General features: G+C 54.2%; 1 protein-coding gene across 1 annotated transcript; it reads right to left on the reverse strand.

Moving 5' to 3' along the window:
* Positions 1 to 1,130: 1,130 nt before the first annotated feature.
* Positions 1,131 to 14,857, reverse strand: ELAC2 (elaC ribonuclease Z 2). Its single transcript, XM_068209292.1, has 24 exons — positions 14,649 to 14,857; positions 14,529 to 14,579; positions 14,392 to 14,462; positions 13,295 to 13,359; positions 12,657 to 12,714; positions 12,077 to 12,145; positions 11,417 to 11,566; positions 10,858 to 10,916; positions 10,023 to 10,081; positions 9,860 to 9,932; positions 9,001 to 9,113; positions 8,295 to 8,393; positions 7,345 to 7,483; positions 7,183 to 7,268; positions 6,066 to 6,175; positions 5,712 to 5,808; positions 5,459 to 5,597; positions 4,674 to 4,712; positions 4,414 to 4,523; positions 3,899 to 3,998; positions 3,708 to 3,828; positions 3,430 to 3,508; positions 2,603 to 2,747; positions 1,131 to 2,012 (listed from the first exon to the last, which is right to left on the reverse strand). Exons 1-24 carry the CDS (start codon positions 14,837 to 14,839, stop codon positions 1,770 to 1,772), a joined length of 2,466 nt encoding a protein of 821 aa, XP_068065393.1. The 5' UTR covers positions 14,840 to 14,857; the 3' UTR covers positions 1,131 to 1,769.
* Between the last annotated feature and the right edge of the window lie 5,026 nt (positions 14,858 to 19,883).

The raw sequence follows: 19,883 nt of genomic DNA on the forward strand, positions 1-19,883 counted from the left end.
CCGGCCCCGCCAACCCGGGATCCCCCTCGGCCTCCATGCGCCCGCCTCCGGCGAGTGTTTGCGAGCAGCAGCCGCCGTTGCCCGGGAGCCGCTCCCGGGATGCGGGGGCGGTCCCGGCGCTGCCGCCTCCCTCCTGCTGCTCCAGCCCGTTTCGCTCATCCCGGCAGCGCTGTGCAGCCCCAGAAGCAATTCCCGGCTCGCTCCGCGGGACTTTTTCTAAATCGGGCACAGGCAGCTCCTGTCGCTCACCCCCTGCTGCTGCTCCCGACACCGGCGTACCTGCATCAACCACCTGAAGCTGAGACTTGGGTGCTGTGGGCTCCAGTCACTGCTGCATTTACACTTCATTAACACCCTCTTCTGTGAGAAGCAGTTCACTATTTTCCAAATAAAAGGTCCTTCCATGATTCCATGGAAAGCAGCACACGGGCCTGTGCAGTCCCAGAGCTGCTCGTGCCACCCCAGCAGTAACCAGGTCCCCTCCTGGGCACCCCAGCCTGCTCATGCCTACCTCCACCTGTCCAGTGTCAGGAACATTTTGGTTTTCCCCTAGCCCCTGCTATCCATAAAAGCCCAGCAGAGCTTTTCTGGAGGACACAGATGTGTCAATTCTAAAGCAGTCTCTGCTTTAGACAAGCACCACACTGAAGCATAGCTCATCAACAAAAGATGCTTTGCTGATAGTTTATCCCTTAAGTTCCCATAAAGTCAAAATGAAGTCTTAAGACTTGTGTGCAAGTATCATCTCCTGAGTGGGGCCTGGGCGCCTAAAAGTTGCCTCCAGAAATGAATTCTTTTATTGGAACAGCACAGAACTCCCCTCCTACTTCCAAACATAGGCAATGACAGCAGTGGCAAGGGAAGAAGCAAAGCTGACCCACAAAAAGCCTCAGAAAAACTCCTCTTAACCACAGGCCTCCCACTCTCTGCCTGCTGTGCCACTTTCCTGTCCCCTGGATCCAGAACCAGAATCTGCTCAAGGACACTCGCAGCCATGAGGCTCCAGCACGATCCAGATCTGATGGGCAGGATCTTGGTCTTTGCCCCAAAGCTGAATCAGCCAGCCAAGGTTGCTCACCAGAGAAATCCAGGGGTTTGTTTCCTCATTAGTGATCCAGACACAACACAGCTTTCTGGAGGATGGCAAGTGGTTTATTCAGATTCTAAAATAAAGGGTTTGGAAAACTGATCTTTTGAAACAAAAACCCAGCAGAGGAAACCAAAATAAAATGGGAACACCGATGTACAGATGTATTCTCACCCCTGATTTAATCTAAAAGCCTAAAATTGGGTCCCATTGTACTGTTAATTTTCCTCCTATCACCTGGGTTCTGACAGTGAAGGGCAGCATAACCAGCTGAGACATGCTCACCTTCTTCCGGCAAACCCACGGCCCCTCCAGGGCCTCTCACACCTGATCTCTTGCAAAGGTCACAGCTGCTGCTGTTACATTATCAATACCTTGTAGCAAAAACCCCAAAATTAAAACAGTTCAGAGAGAATGCCTGGTTAAAAGAAGAGTTGACCCATGGACTGGCGGGCCCTCAGAACAGGAGCTTTGTGGGCAGATCCTGTCTCCACAAGGACCAGTGCTGCTGACGACCCACTGGAGCTGCAGCCCAGGGAGATCCATGATGATCAAGCAAGCCCAGATGGCCAGGCCAGGCCAGACCAGCCCCTGTCCCGTGGTGCTGGCAGCACCGCGCTGCCGAGGCCTGCGCAGAGCCAGGCTTCTCTCTCAGAGCAGAGCACTCCCAGCCTTGTCCCTCTCAGTTGACAGTTTTAAGCTTCTTGTCTGGCAGCTCCTGATGGTTTTTGGCTTGTTTTCTTTTCTGGCATGCTGCTTCCGTGCTGTCCCCCCTGGTGAGTTTGTCCAGGATCAGGGCAGTCTCCTTCAGCAGCCGCATCTCCCGCTTCTCCTTCCTCTCCTCCATCTCCACTATGTCGTCTGCAAACAAAGCCTTCAGGGGCGGGATCAGCTTTGGGATGGCCGGGAAGTCCCCAAAACGCACCTGAAACACAAGCACAGGAGCTCCTGTGTGGGGACTGCTGTTTGATTTCCTTGCTCCCCCTTGCCTTTGGCCTGTGCAGGCAGCAGGGCACTGCCCCTTCCTGTGTGCAGCACCTGCACCCAGCAGCTCTGACCTCAGAGAGTTATTGACATTTTCTTCACAGAAATGCTGAGGCCCAGTACAAATTCTGACTCTGAGCTGCCCTCACTGCCATGAGTGCCTTCAGCCAGCTTTTGTCTCCCAGATTTCTGCTACAGAAAGCCATTGGAGCAGCTCATCAGTTGGGATGGCAATAGAAGCAAAATTAGGTTTTCTGGCTGGGAGTAGCAAGCACAGACTTGAGGTGACACAAGGCAAGTACCCAGTGTGTTAAGAGTTGGATTCGAGGGCCATCAGCACCTGTCTCACACCAGTGTGGGGAAAGGGTGGCACACGGTATCTGCTGCCAGCAGTTAAAGGAGCTGTTTCAAAGACTGCTCTTCAGGAGATGGAGTATTGATACAGTACAAGAGGAGCATTTAATTCATCAGCAGCCATCCCAAAATAACACCGACACTGTTCCCAGGCCTGGCCCCAAGCTCCCAACTTACCCTCATGTGGTCAAAGGCAATGCCGACCTTGTCGCTGAAGTCTTCGCTGAACAGCGGGATCTTGGCGTACCTCTGGCTGAAGTGATTGAGCATGATGAACTCTGCATTCATCTTCATCCCAGTCTGGATGGCCTGGGAGGTCGTGCTGCAGAAGGAACATGCCCTGGTCACAGCCAGGCTGGCAGGTACTGCTGCTCTGCACCCAGGGTCACATCGCACCAAGTGAGCTCATGGGCACATGCCCCTCTCCCTGGGGCAGCCTGCACTGGTGCAATTCTCTGACTTCCACACAACCCTGAGTGCAGGAATGCAGCTGTAATTGTTGCTGCCTTACATTTAAGAGCTCCACAACCTGGGGAGAGGCACCTGGCCCAGGGGTGCCATTAGGCTCAGCTCTTGCAGTGTGCCTGGCACAGCCGAGCAGCTGCTCGCGGTCTCCCACGTTTGCCTGGGCAGCACATGGAATGCCCGGCTGCAGTGCTCTCAGTGAGCTGTGGGGGTAAAATGACTCTTCTGCCTCCTGAGCTTAGTCCCAGGATGTAACCCATGTAAGACCCATGCAGAGGGTCTTTCCCTTGGGCTGGTCTGTTTGTAGAGTTACCAATGTCTGCTTGAAGGCTTTCCCCTCTTCTTTTGGGGATGTTGGGAGGAGCTGTGGTGGTTTCAGAGCTGCTGCAATGACCAACACCCCATCTTTAGTGTAGAAGAGCTCTGTGCACACCAGAACCTTTGACAGGACTTGGACCCTTCACCACCAGCTCCAAGGACCACACCCAGCTGTGCACCTTTCCCTTCCTAACAGAGACAGACAGCAGAATACACCCCACCTGTGGGTCTTCTCTATAGCTTCTTTTTCCATCCCATCTTCCAGCGTGGCTTCATGGATCAGCAGGTTGGCATTCTTCCCTGTGCAAACAATCACATATTCAATCTTCAGCTGAACACTGACCAGCCCAGCTGCCCACAGGAGCCTTCCTGTTCCTCCTCAGTCCCTCGCTGTGTGTGGCAGACACAGCACCAAAGGTTTGGGGGTGCCCACTTTGGTTACTGACAGATGGAGACCTTTCTCCAAGAGATTCATCAAGCAGAGGGCTTGGTTACCTACCCATTTGCACTAAGGCCATGCAGGGCATCGTATCACCAGAATAAACTACTTTCCAGCCAGACTTGTGGACCACTGAACATGCAAAAGCATTTCTACAGTGTTGGACTTCACAGGTCTGAAACTGAACAAGGACACAGGTGTTAGACTCCAGGTCCCCTCCAGCCATGGAGCCCCCCAGCTCAGGAACTCACCTCAGCCAGGTCGTAGCTCTCTAACAGAGAGCTCATAAACTCCTTGGCCTTGGGTCTGATGTTCTGACAGCCTTTCACAAGAGACTGAGAAGGAATCATTCTGTGACGGAGGGAAGAAGAGATAATTAAGGACAGGTACAAAATAAAACCTGATCTTCTCTCCAAGCAGCCAATTTCTCCTGCTCCTCAGTCTCAGTTCAGTGCCTTGGTGATCTGCATTACCTCTTGCTTTCATTGGTGCCCCAGTAACTCACCCAATCACTTCTACCCCACTATCAAATACTCTTTCTTCTACTTGCCCAACTCCCTTTGCCTACAGCAAAGGGAAGCCTGCACATAAACCTCTATTAAGCAGCAGAGCTGAGTGACAAACCCCATCCTGCCCTCTGCAGACTGCATATCCTTGTTCTACAGGCAGTGGAAGGAGTCAGAGCCACCTCCAACAAAGGGCTGGGGGAATGGATGACGTTGCCTTGAATAAAGACCAAGGACATTTCTCCACACAGAACACTCACTTGATGTCTCCAAGAATCTCCTCACAGTGGTTGTGGTACTCGTGAAGCCAAGGCATGATCTGCTCAGGTGCTACCAGAAACAGAGGGCTGAAAGCCTGACCCAGGGCTGCCTGCAAAAGCAAAGGTGGGGAAAAAAATCAGTACTAGGTGTACACCAAATCAGAGAGAAAAATGCTGGGGAAAGGCTCGTGCTTCTCCACAACTCTGAAGTTCCCCTCCCCTCACCCCAAGCCACATTCAGGAGCAGAGAGGCTACTTACAAAAGCTCTCCTCCTCTCCATCAGGATATTCACCAGCCCCTGCAAAGGGAACAGAGGAGACAGCAAGGGCAGTCAGAACTGTCTGGGGACTCAGGGGCAACAGAGCCACCACAGCTCAGCAAGCCCAGAGTCAGAACTAACAAGAAGGGAGAGGGATTAGAAACACAGATTCAGCAGTGCCTGGGGAGTGAATGAAGAGCGGAATGCAGAGTGGGGCTGTTGCAGCAAGGTAGAAAAATCATAGAGAAAGGCTTCATAAAATCAAGCCTGCTCTCCTGGAATCAGTGGCTGGCCTTGTCAAAGCTAGCACTTTGCAAGTTCCCATGTGAACGCAATCCTATTGTGAGCCATTTGTTACCATAATAAGCCATTCCTTACCCCTTTTCCTGGGTAAAAAAACAGCTTGCACCTGCATAAACTGCTTTTGCACCTTTAGATAGAAAAATGAAGGTATCTTTCACAAACCACTTCCCTGCACATATACACCAGGGGTTTGAGTGACCACTCAATACAGAATAACAACTTGTTACTAACCAATAAAAGTAATTGGCAAGAAAACTACTAACTAATTTGAGTCCCACAAAAAATATTTTTACATATTAAAAATATGTTTATATATAAAATGGCATAAAAAGGAGTTATGTGAATAAAGAATGGGCTTTTTCCACCATGAAGAAATGTGATTCAGGGCAGCCCACATTGATCAGCCGGAGCTACCCAGGCAGCTCTGAACACAAGGATCAGAGCAGAGCTGCACAGAGCCCCTTCCCACAGCCTGAACCCACCGAGTGATGATCCGTGTGCATGTGGGACACAAACACAGCCACGAGGTTACACAGCACTTGGTCAACTTGCTCTCCATAGTGGCGGCAGAGCTGTCCAAAAGTCCCTTCTCCACAGTCCAGGAGCAGGGACCGGGTAGCACTGTGAGAGGTGACAGAGACATTCAGCAGCCACTCTAAGAGCTCTGAGCAGGGCCAGGCAGGGAGGGGCATCTTTTGGGCTGGAAGGCAGAGATCAGAGAGCACTGGGCTTTACCTGGTATTCACCAGTGTGGAACTGACATTGCGGATTTTCATTGGAATCGCAGAGCCTGTTCCCAAGAACACAATTTCAGGATAAGCACCCACATTTCCTAGAGAAAACAAACAAGGATTTGGAGGCAAATGTTCTTCACACGTTGCCCACTCAGACACCATCTAATTCACCAGCCCAGTAACTCCAGAGCCAACATGGCCAGCACAAGCATTTCTGCCCCCTCAGCAGCAGGTTTAAAAGGGAAGGCAGAACAAGCCCCACCACTTCACAGCTTCATCTGGGCTCTGAAGCAGTGGGCCACCAAGAGATCCTATTTTCCACCACACTGATCCAAGCCAAGTTGCTGATCTGTACCTGGTAGAGCAGACAGGCACTCTTTGCACTCCTTCACACGGGTCTGGAAGTCGGGGAGATCCAAGGCCTCACTGACAAACTCATCAGGGTCACAGACAGTCACAGCATCTCTGCAACAACAGGCCACCTATCAGGATGGGGCAAGGCAGGAACTGCAACAGCCCTTTTCAGAGCAAAGTGCCAAATTCCTCTGACAACAAGAGGATAAATTCCCCCTTACAACAAGGGGATAAATCCTCTTTCCATTTTGAGGGGTTGGAGAAGACACATCCACGAGTGTGGTGTGTGCCAAAAAGGCCTGGTTGGGCTGAGCCAGGCACAGAAATGATAATTCCACCGAAGTGGAGAAGCTCCTGCAATAGCACTTCATCCCATCCGGAGCTGCCAGGCACTAGAGGACACTGCAAGGCAGCACAGAAGGTCCTGCAAGAGGAGCAGACACCTAAAGGGATCCAGGCATCAGTGAAAAGTGTAAGAAACCGGCGTCCTGAGCCTGCTTCAGAGCATGTGCAGCACTGCAGGTCTTCAGTTACTGCAACAGAGAAACTTAAACTCTTCTTGGCACCTGGGTCCTCCTGTTGTGCCCAACAAGGACACAAATCTGAGCTATGGTGGCTGAAATCCCCTTGCCCCCTGTGGTCCCTGGACCTTAAGGCTCTCACTGAGCCCAAACCTTCACCCATTTGCCCACCAGGCCACAGGAGAAAAGCTAGTAACTGTTTAACCACCTGGAGCTTTCAGCTCTAATCTCTGGCCTTCTAGGTCTTCAGAAGGTAAGACCCTCCCTGGGCTCCCCAAAAACTCTTTCCCTGCCCTCATCTGCTCTGCCACAGCTGCGTACAGCATGAGTCAAAGCGAAGGATAAAGGACCATAAGGCTACAGGAGAAGGGACAGAAACAACACTCCACAGCACTGGCCAGGTGTTGTTTTCAGTGGCCCACTCCTGCGTGTGCTACACCTTGTCTGAGACTTCCAGGGGCAAGGACACAGCCCTCAAAAGCTCTCCCAGCACAGCCAGCAGAAAGGATCTGCAGGGGATCCTGACACAGTGCCCTCCCTCACCAAAAAGCTGCTTCAAGCACACCCAAAACCCAGAAGGAAAAGATTCCCACTGACCTCTGCCATTCCTGCTGTGGCCTGAGGTGGTATTTCAGGAGGCACTCCCCTCGCACGATGGGCACAGGGCACACAGCCTCTGCTTCCTGAGGGAGGAGGGTGACGTGAGACACAGCCTTTGCTGAGGGCAGCAGGCACAGGGGCAAGGTGGACCTGGATTACCTTGCTCTGGTAGGTGGTGAGCAGAGGGAAGATCTCTGGGTGGATGAGGTTGAGCTGAGTTTGGATCTTGTAGCTGCGTGGGTTGTGCACAGCAGAGGAGTTTTCATTGAGCACCAAGTGCTGAGTGCCAGGCCCAAATCTGTCAGAGGACAAAAATGCTCAACAGCTTCAGCCTCACCTTAGAACTGGGCACATGTGCACACCTGGGCTAAAAACCTCACCTGAGCCAGCAGAGCTCTCTTTTTAGAGCTCTTTACTTTGGAACAAAGATGTGCACTCTCAGGGTCTGAGGATCAGGGTGACCCCAAGATTGTAAAAGTCCTTGTTCTCCCAGCCCAAGCAGCCAAAGAAGGAGTCTGAATGTGCAGGGCTGGCTTCTCAGGGTTGTTTATTTTCCCTTATCTATCACATTCTCTCTCTGCCCTGCTGAGCTCTGTCCAGCAGGTCGGCCATGGCATTCTGTCTGCCCTCAGGGCGGTGTTCACATTTTATACCCAAAACTCCGTGTGCCATGTTTACAATAACGTGCCAATATCTGTCATTTATGTTGGACAGTGTGTCTGTACCTTAAACCAATAGAAAAGTGTCACCATCACAGCAACACATGGAGGGCAAGGAGAAGGAAAAGAAGGTCAGGACACACCCAAATCCCTCCATCTTGTCCCCTGAACCCCATTCTAAAATCCCCAAAATTCTGCTTTTTCACCCTGTGTTAATTCAACTACCACACTACTCAAACCCTTGTGGCTTGTCATTCCTCACACAGAGTTGGCAGCTTTTCCCACAGGCTAAAATGGAAGCCACAGGTGTTTTTGACTTGGTGCCAAGGTCTCCGAGCCCCCTGCCAGGGTCTGGAGACAGCCAGGGGGATGTCCCGGGTTTCCACAGTGCACCAGCAGAACAGACGGCTGCCCACAGAGACAGGAGCCCAGGGAGCACAGGACACGTACCTCTCCATCCACTGCTGGTAGCGGCTGTCTCGCAGCACTGACTCGGGGGTCATGTGAATAACCAAGGCCACCTGGTGCTCAGCAACTCCCTCCTGGTACCTGGGACACACGCAAACAGAAAGAACATCTGTGCTCTGGTCCATGCCCTTGGCATCCCCTCCCCTCTCCCACTTTGGTGCTCCCAGAGATGCCCCCTGAGGCAGGCAGAGCAGGGATTTCTTTTCAGAGCACGGCTCTGGAGCTCGAGGCACTGTACCACTCAAGCCACAAGGCTCAGGCCACTGTTTGCAGACACCTCCACTGTCCCCCACAGGGCAATTCCTCTCCTCCATCAGCAATCACATCTGCAGAGCCTCCAGGAGCCCAAATGCTTCTGCACAAGCCCCACAGAGCTGTCATGTACAGTCCACGCCTCCAGCAGCCAGGGAAGCAGCAGCCTCCACTGCTCCCCAAGCAGACACCAGGGCACATTCCTGCTCTGGAGGTCCCTGAGGGAAAACAGGCCTGTGGCAGTCACAGAACCCACAAGTCCTGCCTTTCCTAAAAGCCCCAAAATGCACCGCCAATCCTTTCTTGCATCTCCAGCTCCTTAACGGTGCCAAGGAGCTCAGACATCAGCCATGAGAAACAGCACACCTAGGCTGGAACAAGAGCAAAGCTCAGCACAGGTGTCCTTCCCCAAGCACTGCAGGTGCCCCAGCCCTACCTTCGGAAGGTCTCGTTTTCACAGACAGCATCCACAAAGCCCTCGTGGGGACACTCCAGCACGAGGAACACTGGGCCAGGGTCAGTGGGGGTGCACAGCTCCTCAGGAAAGAGCTGCAGGCAGATACACAATGGTCACACCACAGCCAGCCTGCGCACACAGACTTTCCTGCTCCCCTGTGTCCAACTCCTTCAGTCAGAGCCCAGCAGTCACTCCCAATGCTCAGTGCACCCAGCCAGGGCAGCTCTGGGGCCCTTCTGCTCTCATTACACAGCAAAATCAAATGTGGGTAACAGCCAATCCCAACCCCGGCTCAGAGAAATCACAACCTAACCTGAGGAGGGGAATTTCAGCAGTTTCTAGGGTCCCATGGCAGATTCAGATGGTAACAAAAGCATGTGTAAGGAAAAAAAGGTCTTATAAAATTCTTGTGACACAAAGATGTGCTGACCCCGTCTCCCAGGTCAGGATCTTCACTTGCAGATAACTTGGGCCACGGCCAGAGCTGGCTCTGCCTCTCACTCCAGTGTATGAGAGACGCAGACCCTGTACCCCAGAACTACTGGTGTCAGAGGTGCAAACAGGGTAAGGAGGGAGTGATGGCGACACAGGCATTCAGGATTAACTCCACCAGCTCACTCCTAGACCTGCACCAGCTTTGGCAAGGGGAGATGAAGCAGCTCTGCCAAACAGCAAACACCCAGCCACGCCCACACAGGAGCTCATTCCCTGGTCAGCACCCCAACAGCCCCAGGGGGTACTGGCAGGCAAAGCATTCTGCACAAAAAGTTGGCACCCTGGCAGCCCAGCGCAGGAGGGAGAGTGGCAAAGCCACAACAGAAGCACAGGCACAGCTTACCTCTTTGCCTTCAAAAGTGATGCTCTCCCCATTTTTGAGAGCTGTAATGATGGGAAGGATGGCTGGAGTTCCCCTGAGAACAAGGCCACAGAAATATTTAGCTGCCAGCAGCCACGTGCCTGCTCCTGCTGCCCCGTGCCCCAGGCTGGGCTCTCATACTCACACTGGCAGCCCCAGCTCCTGGGCTTTAGCTGCGAGGAATTTCCCCTTCCTGGGGTGAACCTGCAAAGAGTCCAGCACAATTATCACCCAAACAAAGAGGGCCACGAAACAAGATCATCTTCTGCCAGCTTAAGAGCTTCTTCACAAACCAAGGGAATGTTTTGTCCTTTTTCAGTTCCACAGCCACTGCTCCAATTTACCCCAAAAGGGTTTTCTGGACTCTCTGCTCTCCAAGATCAGGCTGCTGCTTCTTACTCCCCTCTCCAGCCAAGCAAGCATGACAGCCTGCCCTCCTCTGAGGGTTAAACAAGAATGGAACCTGTACACTCCTAAGCACTGCTGGCTTCTAAAAAACACCTCCAGTTTTACACATTCCTACTCCTGCTCCAGCAGCTCTGACACTTGAAAAGCAGAAACACATTAGAGCTTCAAAGCCCCACTTGAAAACGCTGTCACCAATTAATTCCCTGCAGCAAGATGACATTAGGAAAGATTTCCTTACAGAAGGTGGTCAATGCTCCCAAGCCTGCCAGTGTTTAAGGACAATGCCCGTAATATGTTTTCCATTTTTGACAGCCTGAAGTTGCCAGGCAGCTGGACTGGATGGTTCAACCCTGGAAGTGTCCAAAGCCTGCTTGGATGGGGCTTGGAGCCACCTGATCTAGTGGAAGGTGTCCCTGCCCACAGGGGCATGGAAAGAGATTATCTTTAAGGTTTCTTCCAACCCAGCTCATCCTGTTGTTATAGATGATTACTGTACATCCCTCCCCCCTGAAATACTCTGTTTTATTCTCTCATCTGTTGTGTCAGTTTAGAGACCCCGTGTCCAAACTTACTTTACAAAGAAAAGCTGTCACCAGGTCAGGATGCTTCCTTGCACACTTCTGCTCATCACCTGTAAAACAAAGCAAAATTACTAAAAAACATCACTCACTTTCATTTTTCTTAAAAGCAAAACATGCTAAAATTTGCTAAAGCATTAACAGGAACAATATCCACTTATCTTGGAGCCCAGCAGCAAAATGTTATGAACACCCAAGGCCAGAGGGCCCATGGCTTCAAATACAGTAAGTCAAACTAAAGACCAAGACTGAAAAATAATCAGCCCAGCATGCACCTCTAATTAAATTACAAAGGTTGGAGCATCTACCCCCACCAGAAGCAAACTACTACAGGGACTAAGCACACCCAAATACCAATCATGTCCAATTTCTCGTCCTTTTAAGTTCTCTAACAACTACCAAAGTACCAGAACACTTTCTGCTCCATGGAATCTTCCAGCTGAGCTTCTCTACCAACCTCACTTTCAGACAGCAAATGGTTCAGAGGAAAAATTCCTATCTTTAGTTTGGCTTCATCTCATTCGAGTTAAAAAGGCCATTCCATGTGTTTCACCTGCTTTCTTTGGGCTTTCTTTTCCTTCCTCCAAGCTTTGCTGTGCAGCTCTCGGGGATCCAGGCCCTGTGTCCCCTTTAGGGCTATTTCCACCTTGGGGAGATGCTCCAGGACTCTGGGGGGATGAACTTTCAGCAGCCAGTGGTTTTCCTGTCCCAAATCCAATAAAAGCAGACAAAGATCACTCAATCCAAAGCAACATAAAATAAAAGCAAGAGTAGCATTTCCTCTTCCATGACAGACAGGTTTAAACTGCACCAGGACACGTAGTTCCTCCCCTCAGACTAGCTTGCACTTGCATTCTCCTGTCACTTATTTCAGGAGCCATCCCTCATCCAAGTCCTTCTCCCCAAACTGTTAAACTCCATCAAGTCTGTGCTGCACCCTCAGTATCACAGTTCCCAGCAGAGAGAATGCAGCTGGCTGAGAAAGCCAAACCCAGGGATGTTTCACAGGTCATTCCATCCACCCACACCTAAAGGAAAAAAGCCAAGGCCCTGACTCAGCAGGTCTTGTTATTTAAATGAGATGCTTCTCCTGAGAAAAGCAAATTAATGAACCTCTGCTTACTCAGGCTGGCAAACAGAAGCTGTTCCTTGAACCTTCATTGTGCTTACTGAGCATGAGCTTCCCCTGTCTCCCTGCAGCACCAGTGCTCACCTGTCAGGGGGATTTGGTAGACAGTCATTGTCTCGTCCTTGTACTCTGGCTCTGTGTGCAGCTGCACAGCTGGAAGAGATCAAAACCCACCATTAACAAGTGCATAAGCTGAGATTCACACTCTTCAAGGATATAAATCAGAAAAGTGTCTTTGTCTTTCTTAAACACAACCTGCTGAACGTTCCCCTTCCCTTTCTCTACCCAACTGCAAACCCTAAAGAACAACTGAAGTTTTAAAAGCCCATCATCCTCAGGGAGCAGCCCAGGATGCCGTGGTGAACAAGTTCACTGGCAGAATTTGGAAGCAAACTGCCTTCAGTGTTTAAAACCAAATGCTGATTCCAAAATTCCAAAAACCAAAAAATTCAGAGAATCAGCCAGCCTGGCAGCCCCTGAGCAGAAACAGCTGGAAACACTGTTGTGAGGGGTTTAACAGTGTATCAGAGCAAAACAAATGTTTAAAACATCCTCTGAGCAGACCTAAACCAGAGGCTGAGGCTGCTGCTCAGCAATGCAACCTTGGCTAGAGATGAAACAAAAAGTTCCAAGTTCTTTTGCTCCACATCCCTGACCCACGTACCTAAATCCATCCTTTTGAGGGGCCCAGGAAAGAGGCGAATGGCTTTCAAGTAGCTTTGCTGGAAAAGAGACAGAGTATCAGGAGAGGGCATGAGCAGTGCCACGACAAACACCCAGTCAGACCAACCTGAGCAGCTCAGACAGCTCTGGGCAGGTGTCCCACCTCTGGCAGGCACTGTGCCTTCAGAAAGGGAAAGAGCCACTGTCCCCACCCCCTCCAGCCATGCCATTAGTCAGCAGAAACTGCAAGGAAATGAAACCACTGCAACAACGCTGAGGATTGCAAATTTCTGCTCCAGACGTGGCATTAGGCTGGAAAGGACCACATCAAACAGGAGAGCAGAGACTGAGTTCCTATTAATGTAAAATGGGGAGGGAGCAGGCAAGGGAACAAAGATCCTCCCTTCTCCCAAAAGCTGATTTACCAGGATGCAAGACCACAAGGCAGGTGCAGAAGATTTCTGCCATCCTGTAACTGAAGAGATTTGGATTTTCAAGGCAGCCCTCTGGGCTGACACTAATTCAGACCAGCATTTCACACCTGCACAAAGATTCCCTTTGCCAGCAGCTCTCCCAATTCCAGGGTGAGCTTTAACACTTTGAGGGTTCGCTCTGCCTTCTGCACCCTGCCTTACTTACCAGCTTTGGTGGCCCCAGGAACACACACCTCTGGAGCCCTATAGCCTTCAGGGTGAGAATCATACCTAAGAGCAAGCAGAGAAACAGCTTTACCACAGCTCCAGTAAGCACTGGTAGATGCCAAAAGAAAGATCCTGCTCTGTTCAGGAGTGCTTGGCCTCTCCACAAAGATCAGAACTGCACCTGGACCTGAATTCAATTTTGTAGCAGTTTCAACAAGTCACTTGCCTCTACAGATAAAGAAAATACACACCTTGATAAAATTAATCTGGAGCAAGGCATCTGAACAGACTATTAATCTTCTCCTTTTCTTGGAGATATTCAGAATTTTAACGGCCATGATCCACAGCCATCTGTCCTAACCTCATCCTGCACTTAGCACAACTGTGTCCCACCACCTTTTGTGTGCTCCTTCAGACTCAAACCAGCCTCATCCCCCAACACCTCCCTGCTGGCAACACTAACACCTTCTGCTCAGGAGATTTTGGGAAGCTGAAGCCAGGCATGCTGGACAGGCAGGGCCTGTCCCACCACGTGTGTGCACTGTCAGAGCCCCAGCCCAGCCCGCGATGCCGCCGTCCCCACCGCAGCCTAGAACATCCCGCAAAGCGACCGCGTCCTGCCCCAGGGATGCCCGCAAAGCGACCGCGTCCTGCCCGAGGGATGCCCGCAGTGACCGCGTCCTGCCCCAGGGATCCCCGCAAAGCGACCGCGTCCTGCCCGAGGGATGCCCGCAAAGCGACCGCGTCCTGCCCGAGGGATCCCCGCAAAGCGACCGCGTCCTGCCCGAGGGATCCCCGCAAAGCGACCGCGTCCTGCCCCAGGGATGCCCGCAAAGCGACCGCGTCCTGCCCCAGGGATGCCCGCAAAGCGACCGCGTCCTGCCCCAGGGACCCCCGCAGTGACCGCGTCCTGCCCCAGGGATGCCCGCAAAGCGACCGCGTCCTGCCCGAGGGATCCCCGCAAATCGACCGCGTCCTGCCCGAGGGATGCCCGCAGTGACCGCGTCCTGCCCGAGGGATCCCCGCAAATCGACCGCGTCCTGCCCGAGGGATGCCCGCAGTGACCGCGTCCGGCCCGAGGCTCCCCGCACTCACCCGGCAGCCCCCCGACGTTGGCCCAGGACACGCGGCTGAGGAAGATGCTGTCCAGGTGGGAGATCTTCAGCCTGCGGGGCAGGCGGGGGTGAGCGGGGCCCGCTGCGGCCCCGGGCCCCCCGCGCTGTCGCACTTACTTGTGCTCCTGCATGGCGCGCTGCGTGCCCTCGCCGCAGTTGAACAGGTACCTGGGGGGACAGCGGCGTCAGGGCAGGCCCGCCCGGGAGCCCCGCTGCCGCCGCCAGCCCCGCACTCACCGGTTGAACTCGGAGAACACGTACACGGCGGCCCCCGCGTCGCGGCTCCCGGCCGCCACCACCTGCACGTACACGGTGTTGGGCCCCGCCAGGCCCGTGCCCGCGTTCCGCCGCCGCTCGCGGGCCCACACGTGCCGGGGCATGTCCTTGGGCCGCCGCGCCGGCCGCGCCGCTGAGGGGCCCTCGGCCATGGCCCGGCCGCCGCCGCCGCCGCCGCCGGGGCCCGGCCGCCGCCACACGAGCGCGCGGCCCGCCGGCAGCGCCCGCGCCAGCGCCCACATCCGCGCGCCCGGCCCGCCCCGCCCCGCCCCGCGCGCCGCGGCCAATGAGAGGCCAGGAATGCCCGCCCGAGGCCCGCCCCCTCACGCGTCATGCGGGCGGACCAATGGCGCGTGAGAGCAGCGGCCGCCGCCCCGCCCCCAGGGCGCCGCTGCCCTGCCCGGCCGCTGGCACGTGACCGGGCTCTGCCGGTCGGTGTTCGGGGAATGCCGGTCCGGCCGGTGCTGTGTCCGGTCCGATCGGTCCTGTGTCCGGTCCGATCGGTCCTGTGTCCGGTCCGATCGGTTCTGTGTCCGGTCCGATCGGTCCTGTGTCCGGTCCGATCGGTCCTGTGTCCGGTCCGGCCGGTGCTGTGTCCGGTCCGATCGGTTCTGTGTCCGGTCCGATCGGTTCTGTGTCCGGTCCGATCGGTGCTGTGTCCGGTCCGGCCGGTCCTGTGTCCGGTCACTGCCGGTCCTGTGTCCGGTCCGGCCGGTCCTGTGTCCGGTCCGATCGGTTCTGTGTCCGGTCACTGCCGGTCCTGTGTCCGGTCCGATCGGTTCTGTGTCCGGTCCGGCCGGTGCTGTGTCCGGTCCGATCGGTCCTGTGTCCGGTCCGGCCGGTCCTGTGTCCGGTCCGATCGGTCCTGTGTCCGGTCCGGCCGGTCCTGTGTCCGGTCCGATCGGTCCTGTGTCCGGTCCGATCGGTTCTGTGTCCGGTCCGATCGGTTCTGTGTCCAGTCCGGCCGGTCCTGTGTCCGGTCACTGCCGGTCCTGTGTCCGGTCCGATCGGTTCTGTGTCCGGTCACTGCCGGTCCTGTGTCCGGTCCGATCGGTCCTGTGTCCGGTCCGGCCGGTGCTGTGTCCGGTCCGATCGGTCCTGTGTCCGGTCCTGTGTCCGGTCCTGTGTCCGGTCCGGCCGGTCCTGTGTCCGGTCACTGCCGGTCCTGTGTCCGGTCCGATCGGTTCTGTGTCCGGTCCTGTGTCCGGTCACTGCCGGTTCTGTGTCCGGTCCTGTGTCCGGTCCTGTGTCTGGTCCTGTGTCCGGTCCGGCCGGTGCTGTGTCCGGTCCGATCGGTCCTGTGTCCGGTCCTGTGTCCGGTCCTGTGTCCGGTCCGGCCGGTCCTGTGTCCGGTCACTGCCGGTCCTGTGTCCGGTCCGATCGGTTCTGTGTCCGGTCCTGTGTCCGGTCACTGCCGGTTCTGTGTCCGGTCCTGTGTCCGGTCCTGTGTCTGGTCCTGTGTCCGGTCCGGCCGGTCCTGTGTCCGGTCACTGCCGGTCCTGTGTCCGGTCACTGCCGGTCCTGTGTCCGGTCCTGTGTCCGGTTCTGTGTCCGGTCACTGCCGGTTCTGTGTCCGGTCTGTTCAGTTCTCTGTCCGGTCACTGCCGGTTCTCTGCCCGTCCACTGCTGGGGTTCTGCCCGTCCATCCCGGCTCTGGACCCCGGTGCTGCTGGGCCCGGCTCCCAGCTCCGCTGACCCGGTGGCCTTGCTGGACCCCCATTTGCCCCCATTGTCCCCATTGCCCCCGTTGCCCCCATTGCCCCCATTGCCCCATTTGCCCCCATTGCCCCCATTGCTCCCGTTGCTCCCATTGCCCCCCATTGCCCCCCATTGCCCCCATTGCCCCCATTGCTCCATTGTCCCCGTTGCCCCGTTGCCTCCATTGCCCCCGTTGCCCCATTGTCCCCGTTGCTCCCATTGCCCCCATTGCCCCCATTGCCCCATTGCCCCCATTGCCCCATTGTCCCCATTGTCCCCATTGCCCCATTGTCCCCGTTGCTCCCATTGCTCCCATTGCCCCCGTTGCCTCCATTGCCCCCGTTGCTCCCGTTGCTCCCGTTGCCCCCGTTGTCCCCATTGTCCCCAATGTCCCCATTGCCCCCATTGCCCCATTGTCCCCGTTGCCCCCATTGCCCCCATTGCCCCATTGTCCCCATTGTCCCCATTGCCCCGTTGCCCCATTGTCCCCGTTGCTCCCATTGCTCCCATTGCTCCCATTGCCCCCATTGCTCCCATTGTCCCCATTGCCCCCATTGCTCCCATTGCTCCCATTGCCCCCATTGCCCCCATTGCCCCCATTGTCCCCATTGCCCCATTGTCCCCATTGCTCCCATTGCCCCCGTTGCTCCCATTGTCCCCGTTGCTCCCGTTGCCCCCGTTGCCCCCGTTGCCCCCATTCCCCGTCAGGCCCGGTGTCCCCAGCGGCTCCAGCCCGGCCGTGTGTCACACAGTCTGGGATGTCCCATCCCACAGAGCCGTTTTGTTTGACACCGACACAGGCCAAGCTGCTGCCTCCCGGGAGAGACCCCAAACGAGAACCCCCGGGGTTTATCCCCTCGCAGCCTCCTCGCTCCCAACTCTGCCTCTGCCTCCCAACCACTTCTTGAGGAAGCCCGTCCCACTGCTTGATCTCCCTCTCTCTAAGGAAATGCTTCCTAACATCAGTGGGACATTCCGATTTACAAGAGAGGTTTAATTGGAGGCAGCGTTTTCAAGTGGGGCTTTGAAGCTCTCATATGTTTCTGCTTTTCAAGTGTCAGAGCTGCTGGAGCAGGAGTAGGAATGTGTAAAACTGGAGGTGTTTTTTAGAACCCAGCAGTGCTTAGGTGTGGAAACCCGGGGCACTGGGAATATTTCTCTGTCTGCTCTGGGGTGTCCTGACCCCCAGGGGAGCACTGACTTTGACCCTCATTCATGGAGAAAACTTCCAAAGCCTCAAGGGAAACCAGAAACCACAAAAGCGTGAAATAGAGAGTAGTGTAGGATGTCACATGGGTGAGAAGTTTAGGGTTTAGGATTTTTAGGATGTTACAGATGGGTTCAAGATGGAGGATATAGGGTGTTGTCTCGAGTTCCCTTCTTCTTTCTTCCTCCTCTTTCTTCTTGGGTTTGGGTGGTATCTTGGAATTGGGCAGAAAAACCCACATTGCATGTCTTTAGGGGTCAGTTATTGGCTTAGAAAGGAAAATAATTTAGGTGTCACTCTTAATTGGGTAGCTCAGTTTTTGATTAGACTCAAAAGGCCTCGTAACAACAGATTGTTGGCCATTTTTGTGCTGTTTTTCCTGCACGCAGAATCTGGTGCAGACAGTGTGCTGAAGTTTTGATAACAATAAACAGAGGCTGAAGACCAAAAAAGTCCAATGCATCTCTCGTTCCTGACACAGAACTGCTCCAGGAGGGTCTCCCCTGCCAGGGGAGCCCCCAGGGAGAAGCCCAACTTGGGGCCCACAAACTCAGTTAGGAGTGTACAGGTTCCATTCTTGTCTAACCCTCAGAGGAGGGCAGGCTGTCATGCTTGCTTGGCTAAAGAGGGGAACAAGAAGCAGCAGCCTGATCCTGGAGAGAAGAGAGTCCAGAAGACCCTTTTTGGGGTAAATTGGAGCAGTGGCTGTTGAGAGGAATAGCAGATTTGTCTTTACAAACAAGCTGTGGGTCTGCTGGCAGGTAAAACCGGCACTCAGAGGTAAAAGAAACAATGGGGAGGATTCCACTGATTGATGAATGGAAAAAGATATTTGCTGTTACAAATAAGCTTTAGGTTCGCTGATAAATGGAATTGGACATTGAAAGATGAAAGAAACAATGGTTAAAACCCCAAATTCCGTAAGAATTAAAAGTTAAAAGGGAGGGTTGTACATTAGAGGGAAATCTTCAGTATCAGGTGTATTGGGAAGTCTGAACCTCTCAAGTACCTCAGGCAATGGGGAAAGAGGGAAGGGAAATGCAGCCGGGAAATTGGGATAAAAGAGGAGGCTGCATCCTCCAAGAATTGGAGAAACCCCAGGGGAATGCCCCATGGCCTCTCCCTTTATTTGAATAAAGTAAAAGGACTCCTTTGTCTCCTTTTTGGACATAAACCTCTGATGTTTGTGGATTGATTCTCCTGACATTGTGGAACTGAAAAAGGACAAAACATTCCCTTGGTTTGTGAAGAAGCTCTTAAGCTGGCAGAAGATGATCTTGTTTCGTGGCCCTCTTTGTTTGGGTGATAATTGTGCTGGACTCTTTGCAGGTTCACCCCAGGAAGGGGAAATTCCTCGCAGCTAAAGCCCAGGAGCTGGGGCTGCCAGTGTGAGTATGAGAGCCCAGCCTGGGGCACGGGGCAGCAGGAGCAGGCACGTGGCTGCTGGCAGCTAAATATTTCTGTGGCCTTGTTCTCAGGGGAACTCCAGCCATCCTTCCCATCATTACAGCTCTCAAAAATGGGGAGAGCATCACTTTTGAAGGCAAAGAGGTAAGCTGTGCCTGTGCTTCTGTTGTGGCTTTGCCACTCTCCCTCCTGCGCTGGGCTGCCAGGGTGCCAACTTTTTGTGCAGAATGCTTTGCCTGCCAGTACCCCCTGGGGCTGTTGGGGTGCTGACCAGGGAATGAGCTCCTGTGTGGGCGTGGCTGGGTGTTTGCTGTTTGGCAGAGCTGCTTCATCTCCCCTTGCCAAAGCTGGTGCAGGTCTAGGAGTGAGCTGGTGGAGTTAATCCTGAATGCCTGTGTCGCCATCACTCCCTCCTTACCCTGTTTGCACCTCTGACACCAGAAGAAACTCAGTAGTTCTGGTGCTGTGGCTTTGCCTCTCTCCCTCCTTCACTGGGCTGCCTGGGTGACAACTTTTTGTGCAGAATGCTTTGCCTGCCAGGACATCCTGGGGAACATTCCAGGGGAACTCCAGCCATCCTTCCCATCGTTGCAGCTCACAGAGCCAGGCTGGGGCAGCTGTCCGTCCCCTCTCCTGGCCTGGCCCCCATCAGGGGGTTGAGCCTCCCGAAGCCCCTCTGAACCCCTGGCATTCCCCAGGCTCCCCCATTCCCCGCTGCTCCCCCAGGAGCCTGCTCAGGACCGGTGGACAAACACCCAGCTGCAGCTCTGTTTATTTCTGAGCTCTCCAACCTCTGTGTGAGCTCTCTGGGGCTTTTTGTTTGTTTCTAAAAGAGCCGCTTGATGTTATTGTAACCAGAATACCCCAACATAAACAACCCTGAC

The sequence above is a fragment of the Anomalospiza imberbis genome, chromosome 19 (genome assembly GCF_031753505.1).
Source record: "Anomalospiza imberbis isolate Cuckoo-Finch-1a 21T00152 chromosome 19, ASM3175350v1, whole genome shotgun sequence".
Taxonomy (NCBI): Eukaryota; Metazoa; Chordata; class Aves; order Passeriformes; family Viduidae; genus Anomalospiza; species Anomalospiza imberbis.

What these genes read in the sequence shown, in the direction of transcription:
- ELAC2 (XM_068209292.1), bottom strand. Translation starts at nt 14,839, where the DNA reads ATGGCCGAGGGCCCCTCAGCGGCGCGGCCGGCGCGGCGGCCCAAGGAC. An exon ending in CAACGTCGGGGGGCTGCCGG is followed by an intron (nt 13,360 to 14,391) that starts GTGAGTGCGGGG and finishes GCTTGCTCTTAG; the next exon opens with GTATGATTCTCACCCTGAAG. An exon ending in GAAAACGAGACCTTCCGAAG is followed by an intron (nt 8,394 to 9,000) that starts GTAGGGCTGGGG and finishes CGTGTGTCCCAG; the next exon opens with GTACCAGGAGGGAGTTGCTG.